Source organism: Salvelinus fontinalis, chromosome 18, assembly GCF_029448725.1.
Source record: "Salvelinus fontinalis isolate EN_2023a chromosome 18, ASM2944872v1, whole genome shotgun sequence".
NCBI lineage: Eukaryota > Metazoa > Chordata > Actinopteri > Salmoniformes > Salmonidae > Salvelinus > Salvelinus fontinalis.
In genome coordinates, this window is record NC_074682.1 from 29,711,171 (window position 1) to 29,735,295 (window position 24,125).

Sequence of the window (24,125 nt, forward strand, 5' to 3'; positions counted from 1 at the left end):
CAGGTCCCCCGGGACCTCCCGGCGGTTTGGTGGTGAAGAACGTTGCCGCGACGTCGGTGGAGTTGCGGTGGAGTCGTGGCTATGACAACCACAGCCCCATCGGGAAGTATGTTATCATGGGTCACTCGCCGCTGTCTCCTGGTTGGAAGAGGATGAGGACAGGTAAGAGGACCACCACTGTCTGTGTGTGTGTGCTTATCTGTGTACCTGTGTGTTTTTGTGTCAATCAATTAGTCCCTGACTTCTCCTTCTTTCCTTCCCCCGCATTCTCCTCCTCTCTTCTCCCACAGACCCATCTAACATTGAAGGCAATGCTGAGTCGATTCGTGTGGTTGGCCTGTTGCCATGGATGGACTATGAGTTCCAGGTCATCGCCAGTAACATCCTGGGCAGTGGAGAGCCTAGTATGTCCTCTCACACCATACGCACCCAGCAAGCAGCTCCCACAGTGGCCCCTAGTGGACTAGGTGGAGGAGGAGGAGACCGCAACGAACTCATCATCACCTGGACGGTCAGTGTGTGTGTGTGTGTGTGTGTGTGTGTGTGTGTGTGTGTGTGTGTGTGTGTGTGTGTGTGTGTGTGTGTGTGTGTGTGTGTGTGTGTGTGTGTGTGTGTGTGTGTGTGTGTGTGTGTGTGTGTGTGTGTGTGTGTGTGTGTGTGTGTGTGTTAGAGAGAGTTTTGTCATTGTGAAAATTGACAAAGTTTTGTTTGAATCTGATCCCAGCCCATGGCCAGAGAGTACCAGAACGGAGATGGCTTCGGCTACATCCTGGCATTCCGGAAGCAGAACTCTCCGACGTGGGTGGTGGAGCGTGTTTCCAATGTGGAGTCGTCTCGCTACGTTTATTCCAACCAGAGCCTGTCTCCCTACTGCCTCTTTGAGGTGAAGATCAAAGCCTACAACCGTAAAGGAGAGGGTCCCTTCAGCCAGATCGCTGTGGTGCACTCTGCAGAAGAGGGTGAGCAACCGAAACTCTAACTCTAACCCTAACCTCAACCCTAGTCTTAACCCTTCAGTCAGATCACCCTGGTGCACTCTGCAGAGGAGGCTGAGTCAGAACAGGTCTGGGGCATACAGGAAGGATTAGGAGCATTATGCTGGATTGCCACAAGAGGGCGAACAAAAACACAAAAAAGCAGATGTTTACCAACCACGTTATGTAAATTCATTGTGTTTATCGTACTTATGTGTGTTAGATGTGATCCGACTCCCCAACACTTATTTTACCCATGACCCTCCATGCAGAGCCCACGGTGGCGCCCTCGAGGATCAACGCAACGGCTCTGACAGCGTTCGAGATGCAGGTATCGTGGGACCCCATCCAACATCTCAGCACCAACGGTATCCTCCAAGGATACGAGGTCAGGACCTGCACAACACCAGCATATAACATATATGTGACAAGCTATTCTATGGGCCCTGGTCAAAAGTATTTCACTATGAATGGAATAGGGTGCCATTTGGGACCCATGTCTGGACTTTTGCTCAAAACCAGTCAGTCCCAGTCATTACCAGCTATGGTGCCATCAGTCCCCTGACGCCAGTGAGAGACCGTCCTGGAGTTGACCTCACCTCATCTTATCTTCTCAGCCTTGATCTTTTACCCCCACACTAATAAAGATGGTACTCATTTTTAGCTGGGCTGTGTGTGGTTGGGATCAGCATGTTCAGTCTGTCGACAGGCAGATTAGGTCTGACGGTTGGTTATCACGATGGCCCTGTGGGGAAACAATGGTAGAGTCATTCATATTATCACGGATCAACAGGTGTCACACTTTCATCTTACATATGTTTATTGTACATATTTGTAAGGAAACATAGTTTAAGAGAAGAAAAAATACAGAATACACAGTGCCTTCAGGTGAAGCATGAAACAACAAAGGGCTTAGATGCAAGGCTCACCAGAAGATATGCTCCAATTTATAGTACCACAAAGTATATTGTGAGGAAGAGTACAGGTATCTAACATTCCTAATGATTTGACAAAGTGTGTTTGTTTTTTTAGTAGAAGAAACAATTCCAGTATTAGGCATCTCATTCCTTTAAGAGATGTAACCACGGTCACATAACAAATTGTTTGACAATGCTGTGTATGTGTGTGTTTACAGATCCGGTACTGGCGTCAGCATGAGCGGGAGGCGTCTGCAGACCGTGTGCGTACAGCTGGGCTTGAGACCACGGCTCGCGTGGTGGGACTGAGACCCAGCACCCGGTACCATGTTACCGTAATGGCCTACAACAGCGCTGGCACTGGACCAGCCTCACCCAGAACCACTGTCACTACCAGGAGACCACGTATGTAGGATACCTAACACGTGCACACACACAAACACACACACACACACAGTATTGCCACCATCAAGACACCATTCCGTATATATGACATAACACACACTCAAAAATGATTTTAATCTCTGGCCCAAAGCCTCCTTCAGGAGCAGATGTGAGCCATGGGTTGACATTATTGCGTTAGTGTAAGTATGAGTTCTCCCCTGTGGGCTGAGATGGATTGTCCCTACCAGCTGAGATCACCCCAGGGGGTCAAACACAATGTGGCCATACTTGCAAACATTAGAAAAAGTTTAAGTTCAAGGTTAAGTTTAAGCATCAGCATATTTAAATGGCTGACGTAGTGTCATGTGATAAAACACTACATTGTAGCTGTCCCATCAGATAACCTGGCACACGTTAGCCCTAGGCTAACTTTACCAGGTGGCACTGACTATTTCCTGTAACAACTTCCCTCATCAGCGTATCAGAGATGTTCAACTTTTTCTCCACAAACCAACAGCATTTCAATGAAATAGGTCAACTTGGCCTCCAGATGGATTTGGTAAACATCCAAAGTCAAAGTTTACTTTTGTTCCACTTGGTCTGTCACAAAGATCAATATGTAGCATGATGCATCCTTGCCTAGGCTACTAGCTACTAAAGTCAGACAAAGTTTTTCGTACATAGTAAAAACAAAGACGAAGAGCCTTGTGGCCTTGTCAAAAAGCTGTCATTTACCACAATTGATATCCCTGCCAGATGGCATATAGCACTAAGGGGTTTAACATGTCATCTCTGGAGCACAGTAATTGTGGGTTTGAGTCCCTGTGAAGTCAAGCTTTTTTGTTGAGAAAATAACTGTTCACTGCTGGTCCTCAATGCTCAATTCAAATAAGGCTTACATGACGAAGTGGATGATTCTATCAATGCATACAAAACGTTGTACATGTAAGTGTAGCCTACATCAGAAATTAAAGGATGTTTTTGGTCTAACAGTACTGTTATACTATGCTATTATATTCGGTATGCTTGGCCTATGTAGAATACAAATTCATCATTAAGTGGTCTTGCAAGACATTGATTCAGCTTTGATATAAACTGTATTAAACATGCACCATTCTGAGAAGTGGTGGAGCGTCGCGCCAGCAGCACTAATGTTATACGACTACGTAGTAGCAGTAACCTATTTGTAATCTTCATTTCCAAGGTTTTTTAAAGGAAAAAGGAAAAGAAATCTATCTCACCTGGGATTCCAACTTGCCGCTCACCGTGAAAAGTACCAGGTGCCAGGATCGCTACACTGTGATCTTAACATACAGTTTAAATCAGACGCTTTTTAGTAACTTCAAAAGCAGATTGTGCCGTTTGACTTTTGTCGCCCACAAGTTTAACATCTTTGATAGGCTGATGAGGAAGTTGTTAAAGGAAATAATCACTGCCACCTGGTGAACTTAGCATAGGGCTAACGTGTGCCTTGTTATCTGATGGGACCAGCTGCAATGCAGCATTCTATCGCGTATCAATACGGCAAGAATTTTTATTGGCTGATGCTTAAACTTGATTTTAAACTTTGTCTGAAGTTCGTAAGTATGGCCCCAGTGTTTTTGGGAGGGTGGATATGGACCTGGCTTCCAGTATCTACTGGGCTTAAGGGTGTAAAGAGATTCTTGTGGAGGATTTATAGGGTGAGAGGGAATCATGTCTGTGCTGATCCTGATACAGAGGATCTCCTGTCCTTAAGCTACTGATACTGATACCTTAACCCACTGTCAACATTAGGCAAACATATGCCTATATTAATATATTCTATATGATATCATGCCTGTTGGGTTGCATTTCGGTTACAGTTTGGATCGTCATGTTTCTGTGTCCGTAAAACGTGTGTGAGACCATTGTATTATCAAGTACATGTATCTAAGTTTAATTCATGTCTTGGTCATGTGACTCCCAGGAAGTGAGACAGGTCAATAAGTTGTTGTCTCTTGTTGTTTTCCTTTGTTTACCTTTACAGCTCCTAATCGTCCCCCTGGCAACGTGTCCTGGAAGACTGATGGCTCATGGGTAACTGTTAGGTGGGATCATGTCAAGACCCTGGACAATGAATCAGCCGTACTGGGTTACAAGGTGAGTGGTGTCTGTTTGTAGGAGAGGTAGGTAGGTATGTTATTGTCATATTGCGAATGCACTGTCAAAATATATAAAATCATGTTAAGATGTGTGAAGTGAAAGGGGATATGCGGTCAACCCTTCTGTAAATAATCAGATATGTAGTGCAATAAAAAGTGAATGTAAAAGAATCAAAGAGCATTTGATAAGGCTCAGCCTGGCAATAGAAAAACATTCAAGATATGGCATATCATCAATAGATAAGATGAACCATCCTATTCTGGTTTTATAGTGTGATGCTGTGCAGAGAGAAAACAGAAAAGTAATGAAAACATTAGCTTAATAAAACAAATAATAGTTAACAAAGGGGGAAAGGACACACATTCAATAACCCAACAAATGTATTTCCTCTGTAGAGTTTGTGTGAATAGGTTCCCTCCCTCTGTCTTCTCTCAGGTCCTGTACAAGCACGAGGGCCAGTCTGCTCTGAAGGTTCTGGACAAGGGGAAGACGTCTGTGACCCTGCCCCTACCCAAAGACAATGGCTACGTGGTCCTGGAGATACGCTCCTGGGGGGAGGGGGGCGACGGAGCCGCTCAAGAGACCATCGTCTCCCGAGACTCAGGTGAGACTTGGACTGACTGGGTGTGTGTTCCAATAATATTTTTTTTCTCATAAAGTGTACACTCGTTCACTACTTCCCCTAAATCTATAAGCATTGGATTGGTGAAAGGATGGGCTATAGATTATTTCTACCATATTTCTTATACCAGTCATTTCCTTTCATATCAGTGAAGGGAAGTGAACAAGAGCACACTAACATAATTTTTGTAACTTTCAAGGATTTTGTGGAATTTTATCAGATTGAATCTAGGGCCTTTTTGGGTAGTTCAGATTATCACAGGTGTCTAATTATCTCTGTCCCTCTGTGTGGCCTTATCACATGTATAATATGTTAAATAATCAAATAATACCATTGGTGTTTCTACTGAGGGTTTCAGCATGAAATAGCCTTTGTCTTTTTTTTACCCACGTTTTTTTATTTTACGATGTCAATATGTCTTTGTTGTAAATGTTTTAGAGCCAAACTGGTGGCAGTTGTGATAAAAGACAATTGTTGGAAGAGTTGCAGAGTGGCCATTGTTGATTAGCTACTTTTTTCATGAATTAGTCTATATTATCTTGAACACTTATGTTCTATCCACTAGAAACTCATGGACAATATGGACACAGATATTTTTAAAAATCATGTAAAATATGAATACATTTAAAAGTTATACAAGTATAAATTAGCAACGTTGCCATAGATTACCTGTTCATGACCAACATTCCAGTAACCTTGGTATATTACCAGTAGCTTTGCAACACTACACACACCACATAGCGCCAGATCTTCTTCAGGCAAGGTTTTGTGCCAAGTTTAAGTTACAACCCCACCTAGGACTAGTCTAACAGCTACACCACTCCTGCTGTGATCAGAACTCACTATAGGAGGATATGAAATAACCAAATCCCATCTCCTGTTCTGCATGATTCCGCCCCAACAGCTAGTGTAGCCCACGGCTAACAGGATTAGCTAGCTGTCACACACAGAAGGTTACAAAAGCTTAAGTGGTAATTGGAACCACACGGCTATACACGGCAGCCCAGTTGGGAGGATGAGGTCAAACTGTTCTGTGAAATCCACGTCAAATCAAATCAAATCAAAAATCAAATGTTATTGGTCACATACACATGGTTAGCAGATGTTAATGCGAGTGTAGCGAAATGCTTGTGCTTCTTGTTCCGACCGTGCAGTAATATCTAACAAGTAATCTAACAATTCCTAACAATTTCACAACTACCTTATACACACAAGTGTAAAGGAATGAATAAGAATATGTACATATAAATATATGGATGAGCGATGGCCGAACGGCATAGGCAAGATGCAATAGATGGTATAGAGTACAGTATATACATATGAGATGAGTAATGTAGGGTATGTAAACATTATATAAAGTGGCATTGTTTAAAGTGACTAGTGATACATTTATTACATAACATTTTTAATTATTAAAGTGGATAGAGATTTGAGTCAGTGTGTTGGCAGCAGCCACTCAATGTTAGTGATGGCTGTTTAACAGTCTGATGGCCTTGAGACAGAAGCTGTTTTTCAGTCTCTCGGTCCCCGCTTTGATGTATCTGTACTGACCTCGCCTTCTGGATGATAGCGGGGTGAACAGGCAGTGGCTCGGGTGGTTGTTGTCCTTGATGATCTTTTTGGCCTTCCTGTTTCTGATAGCCTATCATTTCTCAGGTGGCAATTGGAATATTGGAACTGGGTAGCTTTCTGGAGTTCCGTTGCTGCCTGTGAGGTTGATAGGCTGCTGTGGAAAGTTGAGGTTCGTCAGTGAGTGACAGGGTTTAATGAGAGGTAGAGAGGGTTAATGGGGGTTTACCTCACTGGATTCTGTATTAGTGCCTGTCTATCACACACATGCAGGAATACACACATACTGAACACATATGCGCGTGCGCGCACACACACACACACACACATTGCTCTTTGGAGTATGCTTAAGACTAGCTGTGTTCTAGTCCCAGTCTCTAGACCCGGGAGGGCTGTGTGAGCCAGTCAGAGAGACAGTGGTTGTTAGTCCGTGTCTGTCAATTAGCTTTTGCTTACTGAGCTCAGTATTAGAACTGTGACTCCTCCAATAAGCAAAGGAGACAAGAAGGCAACTGTTTTAATAATACTGTACCAGAGCATGTCCCCAATTTTCTCTCTGTCTCTCTCTCTCTCGCTTTCTATCTCGCTCTCTTTCTCTTTCTCAAACAGGAACTGGAATGATGGTGCAGAACCAGGCGGGATCCCCATGGTCCAATCATGCTCCTCTCCTGCTCACCGCCACTCTCTCCATCACTCTCATTGGCTTACTGGACCTGTGATCTACAACAATCCCTGGACATTATGTTTCATGGTCTAAACCGATTGGTCAAATTCACCTATCTGGAGTTTTGTTGGGGTGGGGTTAAGGGATGAATTTGAATAGGTGCGGAGGGATGTGTGGGGTAATATTTTGAAACAAGGGGGATGGTGGGAGTTGTCAAAATGACGAATGGTTATTTTATTCTTTTTACAAGAAAATCAAAGAGGGTAATTTTTTTATGTGTGGGTTTCAAGTGGGGTTTCAAGTGGGTCAGACTACCTGATTGTCAGTTACATTGGTGTCGTTAGAACCATGCCTTATGGGGATAAGAGAGGCCTTTGTGCTTCACAGCAATATGTCACTCTCTCCATGTCTCCTGGCTTTCCCTACTCTGCTATAAACCCAAGGCTCACTGGCGTATGTCACCCAAATCAGCCTGTGTATGTAGAGCATCATGTGTACATACCATAGAGAATGAAAGAGGACTCTAGTGCCCAAAAGCACGTTTTAGCTTGGGCTGCGCAATTGAGGACTTTCACCATTCTGAAGTTGTCAAATGGGTGGGACATCCTATGGGTTAAGGAAGGATCACATAATTCCATCCAGGTCATCAGGAGGGATCAGCCAATGAATTATACTTGTGATCAAACATTCCGTAACTGCAGGTGGCAGTAAATCGCCAACCTTCCCTTTATACCTGTTTAAACAACACACTACCAGGTGGCAGTATGCACCCTTTCAGTTTTTTTACCAACTCATAGAAGTAGTAGTAGAAGAAAATGTACTACTTCAAAATGGAGATGGTCTCAATGGCGCTGCCCGTGCCCTCACAGACACCATAATGGGACAGGTACAATGATGAGTCCTCTATAATTATCTATGGTACATACATACAGAACAGTAGACAACATCTTTGGTTCCCTCATACACTGACCAACTCAAACGTTTGTATCTAGAATAAGATGAAGGGGGACAAAACAGTGATGTCATAAATCTCATGATTTTTGAGAAAGTCTACTTCAAATGGAACTCACTGTAAATAGAACGCTAACTTAGTCTACTGGTTTTTCTTATGACACAGTCTGTTTAAAATGGTCCATTTTCTCTTTGGATTTTCTGCCTGTGCATTTGATTGGTTGCTTTATTATTTGTTTGCGATGGCAGCATCAGGATGAATAACTTCAATGGTCCAAATGAATGTTTACCTTTTTTATTGTTTATGTTTAGATGAGAGAACTCAACTTGATAAAGAGCTTCATCAGTTCTTTCAACAGCAAAAATACAATGAAAGTGTGATCACAAAGTACAGAGTTATCGTTAGTATTATTATTAATGCACCATTATTCTGTCACCCGTTATCTATTAACTTTTATGTAACATGTCCTGTTGTTCATTAACTGTTAATCATGCAACACACCTGCCATAAATACTGTCTGTCTGAGAAGGTTTCACAGCAAGGATACGACATCTACATTTACATTTAAGACATTTAGCAGACGCTCTTATCCAGAGCGACTTACAAATTGGATAGTTCATACATATTCATCATGGTCCCCCCGTTGGGAATTGAACCCACAACCCTGGCGTTGCAAGTGCCATGCTCTACCAACTGAGCCACACGGGACCAAGGAACATACCGCATATGCTAGCTAATCATGAAGGCCCTGTGATATTGATTTGGGTGTAAAGCAAAGAGAATTCCCGCAAGCTATTTAGATGTTCCCGATGTTTCCAGTTACAATAGCAACATGTCAACCACTGTCTTTGTCAAGTGTTATGCCACTGTACATTAAAACCGTGGCAGCTTTTGAACAGTGGGTCTTCTCCTATATTTTCCCATCTGATAACTCCTGCACCTAGAAAGTCTGTGGAATGTATGTTCAGTACATTGAACTATTGATTTTGGACGTAGCCAAGAAGTTCAATGGTAAACTGCTGTTCCAACACAGTGTGTCTGTTCTCAATATAACTACTGTTAGATACATCTTAACGTGAAACAAGATGGCAACTACTGTATGTTTTATATTGTTGTTTTGTTCCATTTCTGTTGGTCTGAACCATATAAAGGCAGGTTGGCCAGTAGCAGTACGTTTGTGCTGCTACATGTTGTTCTATGCAACAGTTCTAGGAACCAAGAAGCTCTGCGGCACTCCAGGGTTTGTTAGTCATCACTAATTGTAATTCTATGATTTCAAAACATCTCAGGAGTGTAGGAATCAAACAATACATTTTATGGTTTGCAAGGGGTCTTTTTTTGTTATTTGTTAAAGTCTGGGAGTTGAAAACGGTTTGTTGAGCAAGTGGTTGGATGATGGACCACTTGTTTTTTCCAGTGCTGTCTGCTAGCTACATCTCACATTTTAGGGCCAAAGCTGTATAGAAGTTATTGTTTGTTTTAAACAGACATCAACTGATTGTCAACATCAGAATGAGCTAGATACAAACACACTGGATATGAAACATTTTGATGACAATCTGTTAGTACAGCAACAACGCCACTATACCCAGAGTACCCAGTTTTGACAGTCACGTTGTTTTCATAATACATTGATGTATTCAACACCTGTCAGTTTTGATGTTTCAGACCCGTAGTGTTGTTTTGATTCCAGTGTGTGAAGCCACCCAATCCTGTGCCTGACAGTGTTCAGGTCATTTTCTATTGGATCAGGACTGTTGCGTTTTATAAACTGTTTTGGTATGTTGATCACTGTACCTTAAAATAAAGAGGGCAGCTAAAAAAGAGAAGACGTGACTGTCCATACGTCTTATAGTAATGAGTTACTTGAGGAAACACAAACTCTCACTTTGACGTTGAAGACAATGAATGCATGGTAATACTGTCGTTAAAACTGCAGAACAAGGACATCAACTTGACTCTCAACATGCCGGTCAAAGTATAGTCAAACATATTGTTGATGATATATCTCATTTAGCAGCTTCTGCAGGGTCAATCAGTTACTAAGGCCTGATATGCTGAAAGCCACTGGACCACTCAGCTCTGTACACTGTATCACATCTAGCTGTTCAATAATGTTTAAGATAAACTGATACAGCCACCAACTGGGAAAGCAGCCTGTGTTCCCGTAAACACAGGATAGGAGTTACTATGGTAAAGACATAAACTGAGCATACAAAACATTAGGAACACCTTCCTAATATTGAGTTGTACCCTCTTTTGCCCTCAGAACAGCCTCAAGTCGTCGGGGCATGGACTCTACAAGGTGTTGAAAGCGTTCCACAGGGATGCTGGCCCATGTTGATTCCAATGCTTCCCACAGTTGTGTCAAGTTGGCTGGATACCCTTTAGATGGTGGACCATTCTTGATACACACGGGAAACTGTTGAGTGTGAAAAACCCAGCAGTGTTGCAGTTCTTGACACACTCAAACATGTGCGCCTGGCACCTACTACCATGCCCCGTTCAAAGGCACTTAAATCTTTGGTCTTTCCCATTCACCATCTGAATGGCACACATACACAATACATTGTCTCAAGGCTTAAAAATCATTCTCTAACCTGTCTCCTACCCTTCATCTACACTGATTGAATTGGATTTAACAAGTGACATCAATAAGGGATCATAGCTTTCACATGGATTCACCCGGTCAGTCTGGAAAGAGCAGATATTCCTAATGTTTTGTACACTTAGTGTATTTGTACACTGGATCTCACTTATCATCGGTCTGTAGATACTGTACTGTACTGTACTGTGCTGCTAGAGTACAGTTGTTAGCACATACTTAGCTCACAACTCAGAGCCTACTGTTTGGTGGGTAGTGTTGTTCCTTCCTCACCCAGCACTGGTATAGGTCTGAGAAGACGCACAAGTACACGTGATCTGCACTTGCTTATTCTACCCCAACGGGGAAGGTTGCCTCAGCCATGGAATGTTGTTGCCCTTTTGGTTATGTACTTAATGCTAGCTTATTCATTTGTGTATGTGTGTGTGTGTGTAAATGTGTTTGTTAACGCAACGCTTTTCATATTTAAAACTACCATCAGATATCTCTGTAATACTAAGGTGACATCATGTCCAAAAACTGTTATCGGAATGTTGTGTCAACTTCAGGAAGTCTGATTGGTCGGTTCATCTCTCACTTCGTGGTGGAAGCTATGATGGTGCTCGAAGTAGATGTTGCCCGTAACCACAGATCTGCGATCAGTTACTCTCCCCCTAATACTAGCCTGAAGCATTAAGGGGGTGAAAACACTGTCCCTGTATCAGTGGTTAAAAAGGGCAACCTCTCTGTTAGGATGTGTTTGTCTGTCAGCTGGCCGGGCTGAAATGTTGATATGTTATGATACCATTTGGCCAATCTAAATCTGTGGTTGAATGGGAATGTGAAGGGGGGATGGCACTTGTAAATATGACTAAATAAACACCTTGGGGTTGTATTTAAAACGTTCCTCTTCCACTGGGTTTTTTATTTCCTTATCACTGTTCAATTTGCATGGATGATGTAGCATGATCAAAGATTGCTTTATTATGTCAGTTGTGACATATCAGGATGAATAGCCCCTAAACACTTGCCATTTTACCTAGTGTGCGTCAATTCATCTATTAGGGAGGGGGACCTGGGTTGATTGTCACAGTCCTTATTATTCCCTAGAGATTGCTGTGTAATATTAAAATAAGTAAATTATTTGAAAGATCTCATCCATCTGGTCAATTCATGTCAGCATGACAAGTTTCACGTTTTTATTAGTCGTATGTACAGGATATACACATGGTATACACCGTCCAATGAAATGCACACACACACACGTGTCATATGTTGCTCTCACGGCATAAAATGCTGAATTTTGTTGGGAATATTTCTCGATCAAAGAAAGGCTTGACTATTTCTAAGACTCTGTATGCTATAGTTCCTGTTACAAAAGGAATAAGCAACTAGCAAACATTGTGACAACTAACCCCAGAATGGAGCGTGTGTTTGATGGCTTTTAGCTCAATGTTGGAATACGATATGAGGATAGAAAGGGTCCCTACTGTATGTCAACCCAAGGCCTTGGTATTTCTATTAAGGCTTAAACGAGTCTTGTAAGATATACTGGTGCTGAGAATTACATGAGAGTAAAAAGTGTGAAAGCCAACCGCGGTCTCCCCTAATCAGTCAATCTCCCACTACCCAGAATAGCCACGAAACTTATCACTTGCACTTTGATACCAATTATTATTAGGGAAAGTGAAAGTATAAATGAGCAAGAACAAAGCACAGCTAGAAACTCGCCCTCTGTCACTGGTGGAGAAAGGTAATACGATCACATCCACATTCATGTTTTGTATGTAATATGTAATACTATATTAATGTATGTAACATATCTTGTCATTTCATATGTAATATCACCGCTATTTTGCAACGTACTTATCATGCATGACATTGTGATAACAGCGTGTTTATTAATTAACGTGTGAATAGTATTTGAAAAGATTTAGGTTTGTTAACAGTGGATATAAGTGTGTGTATGCTTACATCAGACTTGGTTCAAATACATTATTGAATACACTACAGGGTGGGTGGAGTTGACCCTTTTGGTTATGGTGGCCAGGGCGTAAATAAAGGTTACATTTTTTATTTTTTATTTATAAAAATAAAATACAATTTGGGGGACTTTTTAATTGGTTCCATTATACCAGTCAAGTTACAGTATGTGAAGTGCACTTCAAGTATTTGAAAGTGTTTATACATTTGACCTAGGTCTGGGTATAGACTAATGTGGTTTTGTTTGATATCCAGCTAATCAAGAACAATAGTTACATGGGTTACTAAATTTTAGAGATTGTGAAATACGTTCCAATACTAATTGTGAAACACTATCCAATACTTTGTGATATCTAATATTTACAAACTTGGTTGATCTGAATTAACAACATAACAACAGAATTGCACTCTGCTTTTAAAAAGTATTTAATGTATGAAATGTTATAATTGCATAATTATACGATTTTCGTTATATTTTTATATTTAAGAATGTATTTATTAAGTCATTTGTTTGTTTATTTGTTTGTATGTATTAATTTATTTTAATAATCTATCCTTTCTTTCAGGTACATTGTTTCTAAGGAAAACATTCTTTATTTTTACAACACAATGGTCAGACTTACTGTGCTTGCAGGTATATTCCTATGCCTTCTTCAGTCATTACCATCACTATCATCATCCTCATCCTGCTTATCATTATCATCCTCCTCATCTTATTCTTCAACATGACGCTCTGGCAAACGAGTCCCTAGTGTCTACTCTGTTAACTCAGTAATCTTTCCTCAGGTCTGGGCCTTCTGCTGATGTTGCAGATTGGTAAGTGTTTCCCTCATCAACTTTTTTACATTTCTCAATTGACATGTTTAAACCATAGAGATAAAGATTGTGTTCAATGTAATTCTGTGGTTTAGATCTCCTTATCTGAGCCCCAATTACACCTCTGAGGCTCGGTAATCCTACTCAAATTCACGCATCCTACATAAGCATTTAAAATTAGGAATCCCATAAAGCACAATAATCCAACCCACTATTTTAGAGCACCCCAAAGGGTCAGTGTGAAGTTCAGCCTCTGGATAGATTTCCTCTTCTACCTCCAGCCGCCTCCACCAAACTGGTGTGTCACATGACCAACTGGTCCCAGTATCGCCCAACCACTGGGAAGTTCACCCCTGAGAACATCGACCCGTTCCTCTGCACCCACGTGATCTACGCCCTGGCAACCATCAACAGCTTCAACCAGGTCGCCCCTATCGAGTGGAATGACGAGACCCTCTACAAGAGCCTCAACCACCTGAAGAATGTGTGAGTGACTCTGGATTGACATCAGTGAGAGTTGGGCCTTAGTTAATAATTCCACGGTGAACACAAGGTTTGACTCCTCATCTTACCTCTCTGATCTGCAGGAACCCAATGATGAAGACTCTACTGTCTGTCGGAGGCACAGTCAACGGACTCAGCCCGTAAGTCTCTTATTGGTTCTTCACAGTATTTTATTGCGATTTCACAGCTCTACAAAAGCATGGTTTGCGATAAGATGAAACTTAACTTTCACATTTTTCCACTAATCCACATTAAACAGAATTGTATTTTTGTACCCAGCATCTGAAAAAGTCAATTTCAATGGTGCAGGTTTTTATTGTTTCCCATTCCACTCCTTTTTTATCAGGTTTAATCATTGTGTTTTGTCATAGTGTTTAATCATTGTGTTTTATCATAGTGTTTTCAATTTCCCTACTTCTGCACATCAATAGGCTCAGGACCAGAGTAACGGTTTACATTGTCTCCCTCCACCCCTCTAGATTCATCGGCATGGTGTCCAAGCCTGAGGGCCGCCAGGCCTTCATCAAGTCAGCCATCAGCTACCTGCGTTCCCATGGCTTTGACGGTCTCAACCTGGCCTGGGAGTTCCCCACTCAAAACGGCAGCCCCGATGGAGACAGAGAGAGATTCACCGAGCTCGTCAGAGTAAGCTTGCACATAAACTTTTTTACTGACAGTTATAACATAAGTGAGGATTTGCACCTTTATCTTTCAATGTGTTTCTGTCATTTTCTGTGACTTGTTAGCGTTGTAGTGCTGTCTATCCGGCTCAGCCTGAACGGCCGTATAGTTTTGACTATTTTCTGTACCTAATGTCTCTGTATGGCTTAACAGGAGCTGCAGAAGGCCTTTGAGAATGACGCTAAAGACACCAGGCTGACCCAGCTGCTCCTGTCTGCCAACGTGGCTGCTCTTCAGCCCACTATCAACTCCATCTACGAGGTGGCCCAGATCGCCAGGTACTGTAGACAGCATGGGTCTGGGAGAAACCCACTCAACTGATATAAGTCTCTGATATAAATTGAAGTCTTTGTTTTCTCTCTTTCTCTTTTTTATCTCTCTCCCTCTCTCTCTTTTTCAAACAAACACACTTTATATACTTCATTCCTCTGTCTATTTATGTCTCTGCAGCTCTCTGGACTTCATCAACGTGATGACCTATGACTTCCACGGACACTGGGAGAGAGCCACAGGACAAAATAGCCCACTGTTCCGCAGCAGCCATGACTCGGGGACACACTACCACTTCAATGTCGTAAGACAACTTTCTTTTTTAACATCTACACCAAGTTTTTCACCAGGAAACTTGTGAAGAAATTATGTAAATATAGGAAAAATTGGTATAGATGTCCTCCATTGTAGCTCCCTTGTCTTAACCACCTGTCCCTGTGTGTTAGGACTCTGCAATCACCTACTGGCTGGACAACGGTGCTCCCGCTGAGAAGCTGCTGATGGGTTTCCCCACCTACGGCCGTACCTACCGTCTCACCACCTCCAACACTGGCCTGGGAGCCCCCACCAACGGCCCGGCTGACGCAGGCCCCTACACCCGTGACGCAGGATACTGGTCCTACTACGAGGTGCGCCAAAACTTTAATAACTATGTTCATGATCATACATCTGATCTATATATATATATTTTTTTTTTTTACTCAAAGCACACAGGCCACGAATCTCATAACACTACACGTCATTTTATGTAGTTTGTTTGTTTATCTGTTTGTTTGTCATTATCTAACAGAATGTTTCACTCCTCCCAGGTCTGCTCCTTCACCTCCGGTGCCACTATCGAATGGGTTGATGAGCAGAAGGTCCCCTACGCCGTATAAGGCAGTTCCTGGGTGGGCTACGACAGCAAGGAGAGCTACGCTGCCAAGGTACATGCCAGGAACATATGAGTCAATATCAATCAATCATGCAATCAACTGATTTATCTCTAAAGCCATGTCCATGTTAGCACATCTGTCTGTGTCTTCTTTGCTTCATCAGGTCCAGTGGCTGAAGACCAAGAACCTGGGAGGAGCCTCTGTGTGGACCCTAGACATGGATGACTTCAGTGGTGCTTTCTGTGCTGATGGTTCCTTCCCTCTCGTCAACCACCTCCGCAACTCTCTGGGTAAATGAACTTCCATTCAGTTCAATTGAATTCAATTAAATTGACTTTACAAACCTCTAAGTCAAGTATAGGAAAGGTATACAGTATGTAGGTCTATATATCATCTCAAACTCTCCTCCCTTTCTCCATACCTCCTTCCCTTTCTCCCTCCCTCTCCCAGGCTTCGCCCCCAAGCCCACCACCACTCGGGCACCCACCACCACTCCTGACCCCATCCTCAGCTTCTGCTCCGGACGCCCAGACGGCCTGTACGTCAACATCTTCGACAACACCACCTACTTCCAGTGTTTCCGTGGCAACACCTACCTGCACAAATGCCAGCCCGGCCTGGTCTATGTTGATGCTTGCAAGTGCTGCAACTGGCCCTGAATTACTGCTAGCTATGTACTGTAGAACCAATTAGTTAGAATGCCATAACAACCTTCAATGAAAACATGCTGTTACGGCAATAACCTACCTTAGCAACTTAATCTTTAAAATAAATGTTTTAATTTTGTCCTTTCCCGTTTGCCTGGCTACAATCTTCCTCAATAAAAAAATAATAACATATAATGTGAATGTTTAATTTTGCTTGGTGTTTGACATAGAAACACTGGATTTTCAGAGTTTTTTCCAATCCTGTATATTAATTATGAAATTATGAAAAATATTAACAACGTTCCACCCATGAGGCCACTAGAAGGCAATCTGGTCATTTTAAATGTGTTAACATTTGTTTAAATGTAACCTATATTTAACTAGGCAAGTCGGTTATGAACAAATTCTTATTTACAATGACGGCCTACACCGGCCGAACCCGGACGACGCTGGGACAATTTTGCGCCGCACTATGGGACTCCCAATCACGGCCGGTTGTGATACAGCCTGGATTCATTTAACTGCAGGAAAGAGCTACACTGCATATATCAATAATTTAGTCAACGGTCTCTCTCCTCCCTGCAAATATAACCACATACATATAAGAATGCGTCATAATCAATTACAAATACTATAGTTTAGCAATTTTCTCTTGGTCTCAAAGAACTTCCCAAAGTTAGGGGGTTTCGTCATCTCACACAAGATTATACATAACAATCAATTTCAATCAATCAATTTTATTTTATATAGCCCTTCGTACATCAGATAATATCTCGAAGTGCTGTACAGAAACCCAGCCTAAAACCCCAAACAGCTAGAATGCAGGTGTAGAAGCACGGTGGCTAGGAAAAACTCCCTAGAAAGGCCAAAACCTAGGAAGAAACCTAGAGAGGAACCAGGCTATGAGGGGTGGCCAGGCCTCTTCTGGCTGTGCCGGGTGGAGATTATAACAGAACTATGCCAAGATGTTCAAAAATGTTCATAAGTGACAAGCATGGTCAAATAATAATCATGAATAATTTTCAGTTGGCTTTTCATAGCTGATCATTAAGAGTTGAAAAACAACAGGTCTGGGACAGGTGGCGGTTCCATAACCGCAGGCAGAACAGCTGAAACTGGAATAGCAGCAAGGCCAGGCGGACTGGGGACAGCAAGGAGTCACCACGGGCGGCAGTCCCGATGCATGGTCCTAGGGCCCAGGTCCTCCGAGAGAAAGAAAGAGAGAAGGAGAAAATTAGAGAGAGCCAAGATTTTCAAAATGTTCATAAATGACAAGCATGGTCAAATAATAATCAGGAATAAATCTCAGTTGGCTTTTCATAGCCGATCATTAAGAGTTGAAAACAGCAGGTCTGGGACAGGTAGGGGTTCCATAACCGCAGGCAGAAGAGTTGAAACTGGAATAGCAGCAAGGCCAGGCGGACTGGGGGCTGTAACAGTCCTGACCTGTTTTATGTTGTTTTTTATGTGTTTATGGTCAGGGCATGTGTTTTGGGTGGGCAGTCTATGTTATCTGTTTCTATGTTGGTTTCGGTGTGCCTGGTATGGCTCTTGATTAGAGGCAGGTGGTTTGCATTTTCCTCTAATCAAGAGTCATATTTAGGTAGGGCATTATCACTGTGTGTTTGTGGGTGATTGTCTCCTGTGATGTCTTCGTGTCGTTATTTGATGTATATTCACAAACGGGACTGTTTGGCTGTTCGTTTTGTTTCGATGTCGTCTGTTGCCTGTTCGTGAGTTTACGTTTCAGTTATGTAAGTTTATGTTCAGGTTTTCGTTCTACGTCGTTTTGTTATTTTGTAGTTTTAAAGTGTTTTGTTTAGTTTTCGTGTTGCCATCTGCATCGTGGTTATTTATAATAAAGATGGCATATTTCCCAGACTCCGCATTTTGGTCAGAAGATCCTTCTCTCCTCACCTCATCTGAGGATGAGGAGAGCGACAGCTCTTACAGAATCACCCACCAAAATACAGAGACCAAGCGGTATGGGAATGCTAAACGGAGTAAGGGACAGAAGAAGGAGCAATGGACATGGGACGATGTATTGAATGGAAAAGGTGTCTACACATGGGAGGAGATCCTAGCAGGTAGAGATCGCCTTCCATGGGAACAGCTGGAGGCACTTAGGAGAGCGGAGGCTACCGGAGAGAGGAACCGGAATTATGAGGGAACACGTCTGGCACGGAAGCCGAAAAAGCCTGTGAGTAACTCCCAAAAATTTCTTGGGGGGGGGCTAAAGGGTAGTGGGCCAAGGGCAGGTAGGAGACCTGCGCCCACTTCCCAGGCTAACCGTGGAGAGCGGGAGTACGGGCAGACACCGTGTTACGCAGTAGAGCGCACGGTGTCTCCTGTACGTGTGCATAGGCCGGTGCGGGTTATTCCACCTCCCCGCACTGGTAGGGCGAGATTGGGCATTGAGCCAGGTGTCATGAGGCCGGCTCAACGCGTCTGGTCTCCAGTGCGTCTCCTCGGGCCGGCATACATGGCACCTGCCTTACGCATGGTTTCCCCGGTTCGCCTGCATAGCCCAGTGCGGGCTATTCCACCTCGCCGCACTGGCAGGGCGACCGGGAGCATTCAACCAGGTAAGGTTGGGCAGGCTCAATGCTCAAGAGAGCCAGTACGCCTGCACGGTCCGGTATTTCCGGCGCCACCTCCCCGCCCCAGCCTAGTACCTACAGTGCCTACATTACGCACTAGGCTACCAGTGCATTTCCAGAGCCCTGTTCCTCCTCCACGCACTCTCCCTATAGTGCGTGTATCCAGTTCAGTGCCTCCAGTTCCGGCCCCACGCACTAAGCCACCTGTGCGTCTCCTAAGTCCTGTACACACTGTCACTTCTCCCCGTACTAGTCCTGAGGTGCGTGCCCTCAGCCAGGTGCCACCAGTGCCGGTACCACGCACCAGGTATAGAGTACGCTTTGAGAGTTCAGTGTGCCCTGTCCCTGCTCCACGCACTAGTAGGAGGGTGCTTATCATTAGCCCGGTGCCTCCAGTTCCGGCACCACGCACCAGGTCTACAGTGCGCCGTATCCGGCCAGAGCCATCCGTCTCCCCAGCGCCATCTGAGCCATCCGTCTCCCCAGCGCCATCTGAGCCATCCGTCTCCCCAGCGCCATCTGAGCCATCCGTCTCCCCAGCGCCATCTGAGCCATCCGTCTCCCCAGCGCCATCTGAGCCATCCGTCTGCCAGGAGCCTGCAAAGCCGCCCGTCTGCCATGAGCCTGCAAAGCCGCCCGTCTGCCATGAGCCTACAGAGCCATCCGCCAGACAGGAGCCGCTAGAGCCGTCAGCCAGACAGGAGCCGCTAGAGCCGTCAGCCAGACAGGATCTGCCAGAGCCGTCAGCCAGACAGGATCTGCCAGAGCCGCCCGCCAGACAGGATCTGCCAGAGCCGCCAACCAGACAGGATCTGCCAGAGCCGCCAACCAGACAGGATCTGCCAGAGCCGCCAACCAGACAGGATCTGCCAGAGCCGCCAACCAGACAGGATCTGCCAGAGCCGCCAACCAGACAGGATCTGCCAGAGCCGCCAACCAGACAGGATCTGCCAGAGCCGCCAGCGAGCCATGAGCAGCCAGAGCCGTCAGAGAGCCATGAGCAGCCAGAGCCGTCAAAGAGCCATGAGCAGCCAGAGCCGTCAGTGAGCCATGAGCAGCCAGAGCCGTCAGAGAGCCATGAGCAGCCAGAGCCGTCAAAGAGCCATGAGCAGCCAGAGCCGTCAAAGAGCCATGAGCAGCCAGAGCCGTCAGTGAGCCATGAGCAGCCAGAGCCGTCAGAGAGCCATGAGCAGCCAGAGCCGTCAGAGCGCCATGAGCGTCGAGAGCCGTCAGCCTGCCATGAGCGTCGAGAGCCGTCAGCCTGCCATGAGCGTCGAGAGCCGTCAGCCTGCCATGAGCGTCAAGAGCCGTCAGCCTGCCATGAGCGTAGAGAGCCGTCAGCCAGCATGGACCTGCCAGAGCCGTCCAAACAGGACCTGCCAGAGTCCTTCAGCCGGGATCTGCCCCTTGTCCCGGTGTTGCCCCTTGTCCCGGTGCTGCCCCTTGTCCCGGTGCTGCCCCTTGTCCCGGTGCTGCCCCTTGTCCCAGTGATGGTCCTTATCCTGGTGCTGCCCCTTGTTCTGGTGCTGCCCCTTGTCCCGGTGCTACCCCTTGTCCCGGTGCTGCCCCTTGTCCTGGTGCTAGCTGTTTATTTAGGGGAAGGTAGTGTTAGGGTGGGCATTAGAAGGGGTAGAAAGAAGAGGGGAGTGACTATGGTGGTATGGGGACAGCGTCCTGAGCCGGAACCACCACCGTGGTCAACTGCCCACCCGGACCCTCCCCTGGACTTTGTGCTTGTGCGCCCGGCGTGCGCATCTTGAGGGGGGGGTACTGTAACAGTCCTGACCTGTTTTATGTTGTTTTTTATGTGTTTATGGTCAGGGCATGTGTTTTGGGTGGGCAGTCTATGTTATCTGTTTCTATGTTGGTTTCGGTGTGCCTGGTATGGCTCTTGATTAGAGGCAGGTGGTTTGCATTTTCCTCTAATCAAGAGTCATATTTAGGTAGGGCATTATCACTGTGTGTTTGTGGGTGATTGTCTCCTGTGATGTCTTCGTGTCGTTATTTGATGTATATTCACAAACGGGACTGTTTGGCTGTTCGTTTTGTTTCGATGTCGTCTGTTGCCTGTTCGTGAGTTTACGTTTCAGTTATGTAAGTTTATGTTCAGGTTTTCGTTCTACGTCGTTTTGTTATTTTGTAGTTTTAAAGTGTTTTGTTTAGTTTTCGTGTTGCCATCTGCATCGTGGTTATTTATAATAAAGATGGCATATTTCCCAGACTCCGCATTTTGGTCAGAAGATCCTTCTCTCCTCACCTCATCTGAGGATGAGGAGAGCGACAGCTCTTACAGGGGCAGCAAGGAGTCACCACGGCCGGTAGTCCCGACGTATGGTCCTAGGGCTCAGGTCCTCCGAGAGAAAGAGAGGAGAAAATTAGAGAGAGCCAAGATTTTCAAAATGTTCATAAATGACAAGCATGGTCAAATAATAATCAGGAATAAATCTCAGTTGGCTTTTCATAGCCGATCATTAAGAGTTGAAAACAGCAGGTCTGGGACAGGTAGGGGTTTCGTAACCGCAGGCAGAAACAGTTGAAACTGGAATAACAGCAAGGCCGGGCGGACTGGGGACAGCAAGGTGTCAGCATGCCCGGTAGTCCTGACGTATGGTCCTAGCAGCCAATGTTATATTATTACCAGTTTACCAAGTAATTTCTAAGTTAATATCGGGGACGGAAAAATAAACATTTTATATTTTCATTCCTACAAACCTGGATGTTTACCAGAAAACATGATAAACCACTCCCATGGTGGTTTATCATGTTTTCTGGTAAACATCCAGGTAGAGCAGTCTATAACCATGGGGGTGGTTTATCATGTTTTCTGGTAAACATCCAGGTAGAGCAGTCTATAACCATGGGGGTGGTTTATCATGTTTTCTGGTAAACATCCAGGTAGAGCAGTCTATAACAATGGGGGTGGTTTATCATGTTTTCTGGTAAACATCCAGGTAGAGCAGTCTATAACCATGGGGGTGGTTTATCATGTTTTCTGGTAAACATCCAGGTAGAGCAGTCTGTAACCATGGGGGTGGTTTATCATGTTTTCTGGTAAACATCCAGGTAGAGCAGTCTATAACCATGGGGGTGGTTTATCATGTTTGCTGGTAAACATCCAGGTAGAGCAGTCTGTAACCATGGGGGTGGTTTATCATGTTTTCTGGTAAACATCCAGGTAGAGCTGTCTATAACCATGGGGGTGGTTTATCATGTTTGCTGGTAAACATCCAGGTAGAGCTGTCTATAACCATGGGGGTGGTTTATCATGTTTGCTGGTAAACATCCAGGTAGAGCAGTCTGTAACCATGGGGGTGGTTTATCATGTTTTCTGGTAAACATCCAGGTAGAGCTGTCTATAACCATGGGGGTGGTTTATCATGTTTGCTGGTAAACATCCATGTAGAGCAGTCTATAACCATGGGGGTGGTTTATCATGTTTGCTGGTAAACATCCAGGTAGAGCTGTCTATAACCTAATTATTAAAGTTATTTAAGGTGACTAGTGATACCTTTATTAAGTCCATTTATTAAATTGGCCAGAGATTTGAGTCTGTATGTTGGCAGCAGCCTCTCTATGTTAGTGGTGGCTGTTTAACACTCTGAGGCCTTGAGATAGAAACTGTTTTTCAGTCTCTCGGTCCCAGATTTGTTGCACCTGTACCCAGCTTTGTTGCACCCTCGCCTTCTGGATGATAGCGGGGTGAACAGCCATTGGCTCGGTTGGTTGTTGTCCTTGATGATCTTTTTGGAAGCGTGCATGGCCACGCAGTCAATCAATTGAATTTACCACAGATGGACTCCAATCAAGTTGTAGAAACATCTCAAGGATGATCAATGGAAACAGGATGCACCTGAGCAAAATTTTGAGTCTCAAAGCAAAGGGTCTGAATACTTATGTATGTAAGGTATTTCTGTTTGAATTTTTTATAAATTTGCTAAATATCAAAAACCTATTTTTGCTGTGTCATTATGGGGTATTGTGTGTAGATTAATGAGTAAAACATTGTATTTAATTAATTTTAAAATAAGGCTGTAACATAACAAAATGTGGAAAAAATCAAGTGGTTCGAATGCACTGTATTGGGCTTCTTGCCGTCAATTTGCAGTCTACAAATTATACTGAACTAAAATAGATATACAACATGTAAAGTGTTGGTCCCATGTTTAATGAATTGAAGTAAAATATCCCAAACATTTTCCATACACACTTAAAGGTTATTTATCAAAAAATGTGGCCACAAATTCGTTTACATCCCTGTTAGTAAGCATTACTCCTTTGCCAAGATAATCCGCCTACCTGACAGGTGTGGCAAATTAAACAGTATGACCATTACACAGGTGCACATTTGTTCTGGGCACAATAGAAGGCCACTAAAATATGCAGTTTTGTCACACAGCACAATGCCACAACTGTCTAAAGTTGTTATTTATTTATTTTTTATTTTTTATTTTATCCCCTTTTCTCCCCAATTTTCATGATATCCAATCGCTAGTAATTACTATCTTGTCTCATCTCTACAACTCCCGTACGGGCTCGGGAGAGACGAAGGTCGAAAGCCATGCGTCCTCCGAGGCACAACCCAACCAAGCCGCACTGCTTCTTTAACACAGCGCGCCTCCAACCCGGAAGCCAGCCGCACCAATGTGTCGGAGGAAACACCGTGCACCTGGCCCCCTTGGCTAGCGCCCAGCCCGCCACAGGAGTCGCTGGAGCGCGATGAGACAAGGAAATCCCTACCGGCCAAACCCTCCCTAACCCGGACGACGCTAGCCCAATTGTGCGTCGCCCCACGGACCTCCCGGTCGCGGCCGGCTGCGACAGAGCCTGGGGGCGAACCCAGAGACTCTGGTGGCGCAGTTAGCACTGCGATGCAGTGCCCTAGACCACTGCGCCACCCAGGAGGCCTGTCTAAAGTTTTGAGGGAGCGTGCAATTGGCATGCTGACTGCAGGAATGTCCA

At 44.4% G+C, this 24,125-nt stretch overlaps 2 protein-coding genes across 3 annotated transcripts in view; both read left to right on the plus strand.

Annotated features, from left to right (window-relative positions):
• LOC129815256 (contactin-2-like) overlaps positions 1-11,696 on the plus strand; it is a 72,322-nt gene extending 60,626 nt beyond the window's left edge. For both annotated transcript variants that reach the window (XM_055868888.1, XM_055868887.1), the window contains 8 exons: positions 4-162; positions 291-511; positions 725-959; positions 1,247-1,362; positions 2,110-2,296; positions 4,284-4,396; positions 4,835-5,003; positions 7,200-11,696. In XM_055868888.1, coding sequence (XP_055724863.1) covers positions 4-162; positions 291-511; positions 725-959; positions 1,247-1,362; positions 2,110-2,296; positions 4,284-4,396; positions 4,835-5,003; positions 7,200-7,309 — 1,310 coding nt within the window. In that variant the 3' untranslated portion in view covers positions 7,310-11,696. The remainder of the gene's footprint in view (positions 1-3; positions 163-290; positions 512-724; positions 960-1,246; positions 1,363-2,109; positions 2,297-4,283; positions 4,397-4,834; positions 5,004-7,199) is intronic.
• chia.1 (chitinase, acidic.1) lies at positions 10,111-16,743 on the plus strand. The gene is given in 11 exon segments (XM_055870210.1): positions 10,111-10,121; positions 13,546-13,589; positions 13,871-14,075; positions 14,177-14,233; positions 14,573-14,738; positions 14,928-15,052; positions 15,225-15,348; positions 15,491-15,673; positions 15,854-15,970; positions 16,083-16,209; positions 16,370-16,743. Coding segments are annotated over 11 exon segments (1,368 nt in total). The 3' UTR covers positions 16,579-16,743.
• The last annotated feature ends 7,382 nt before the right edge of the window (positions 16,744-24,125 follow it).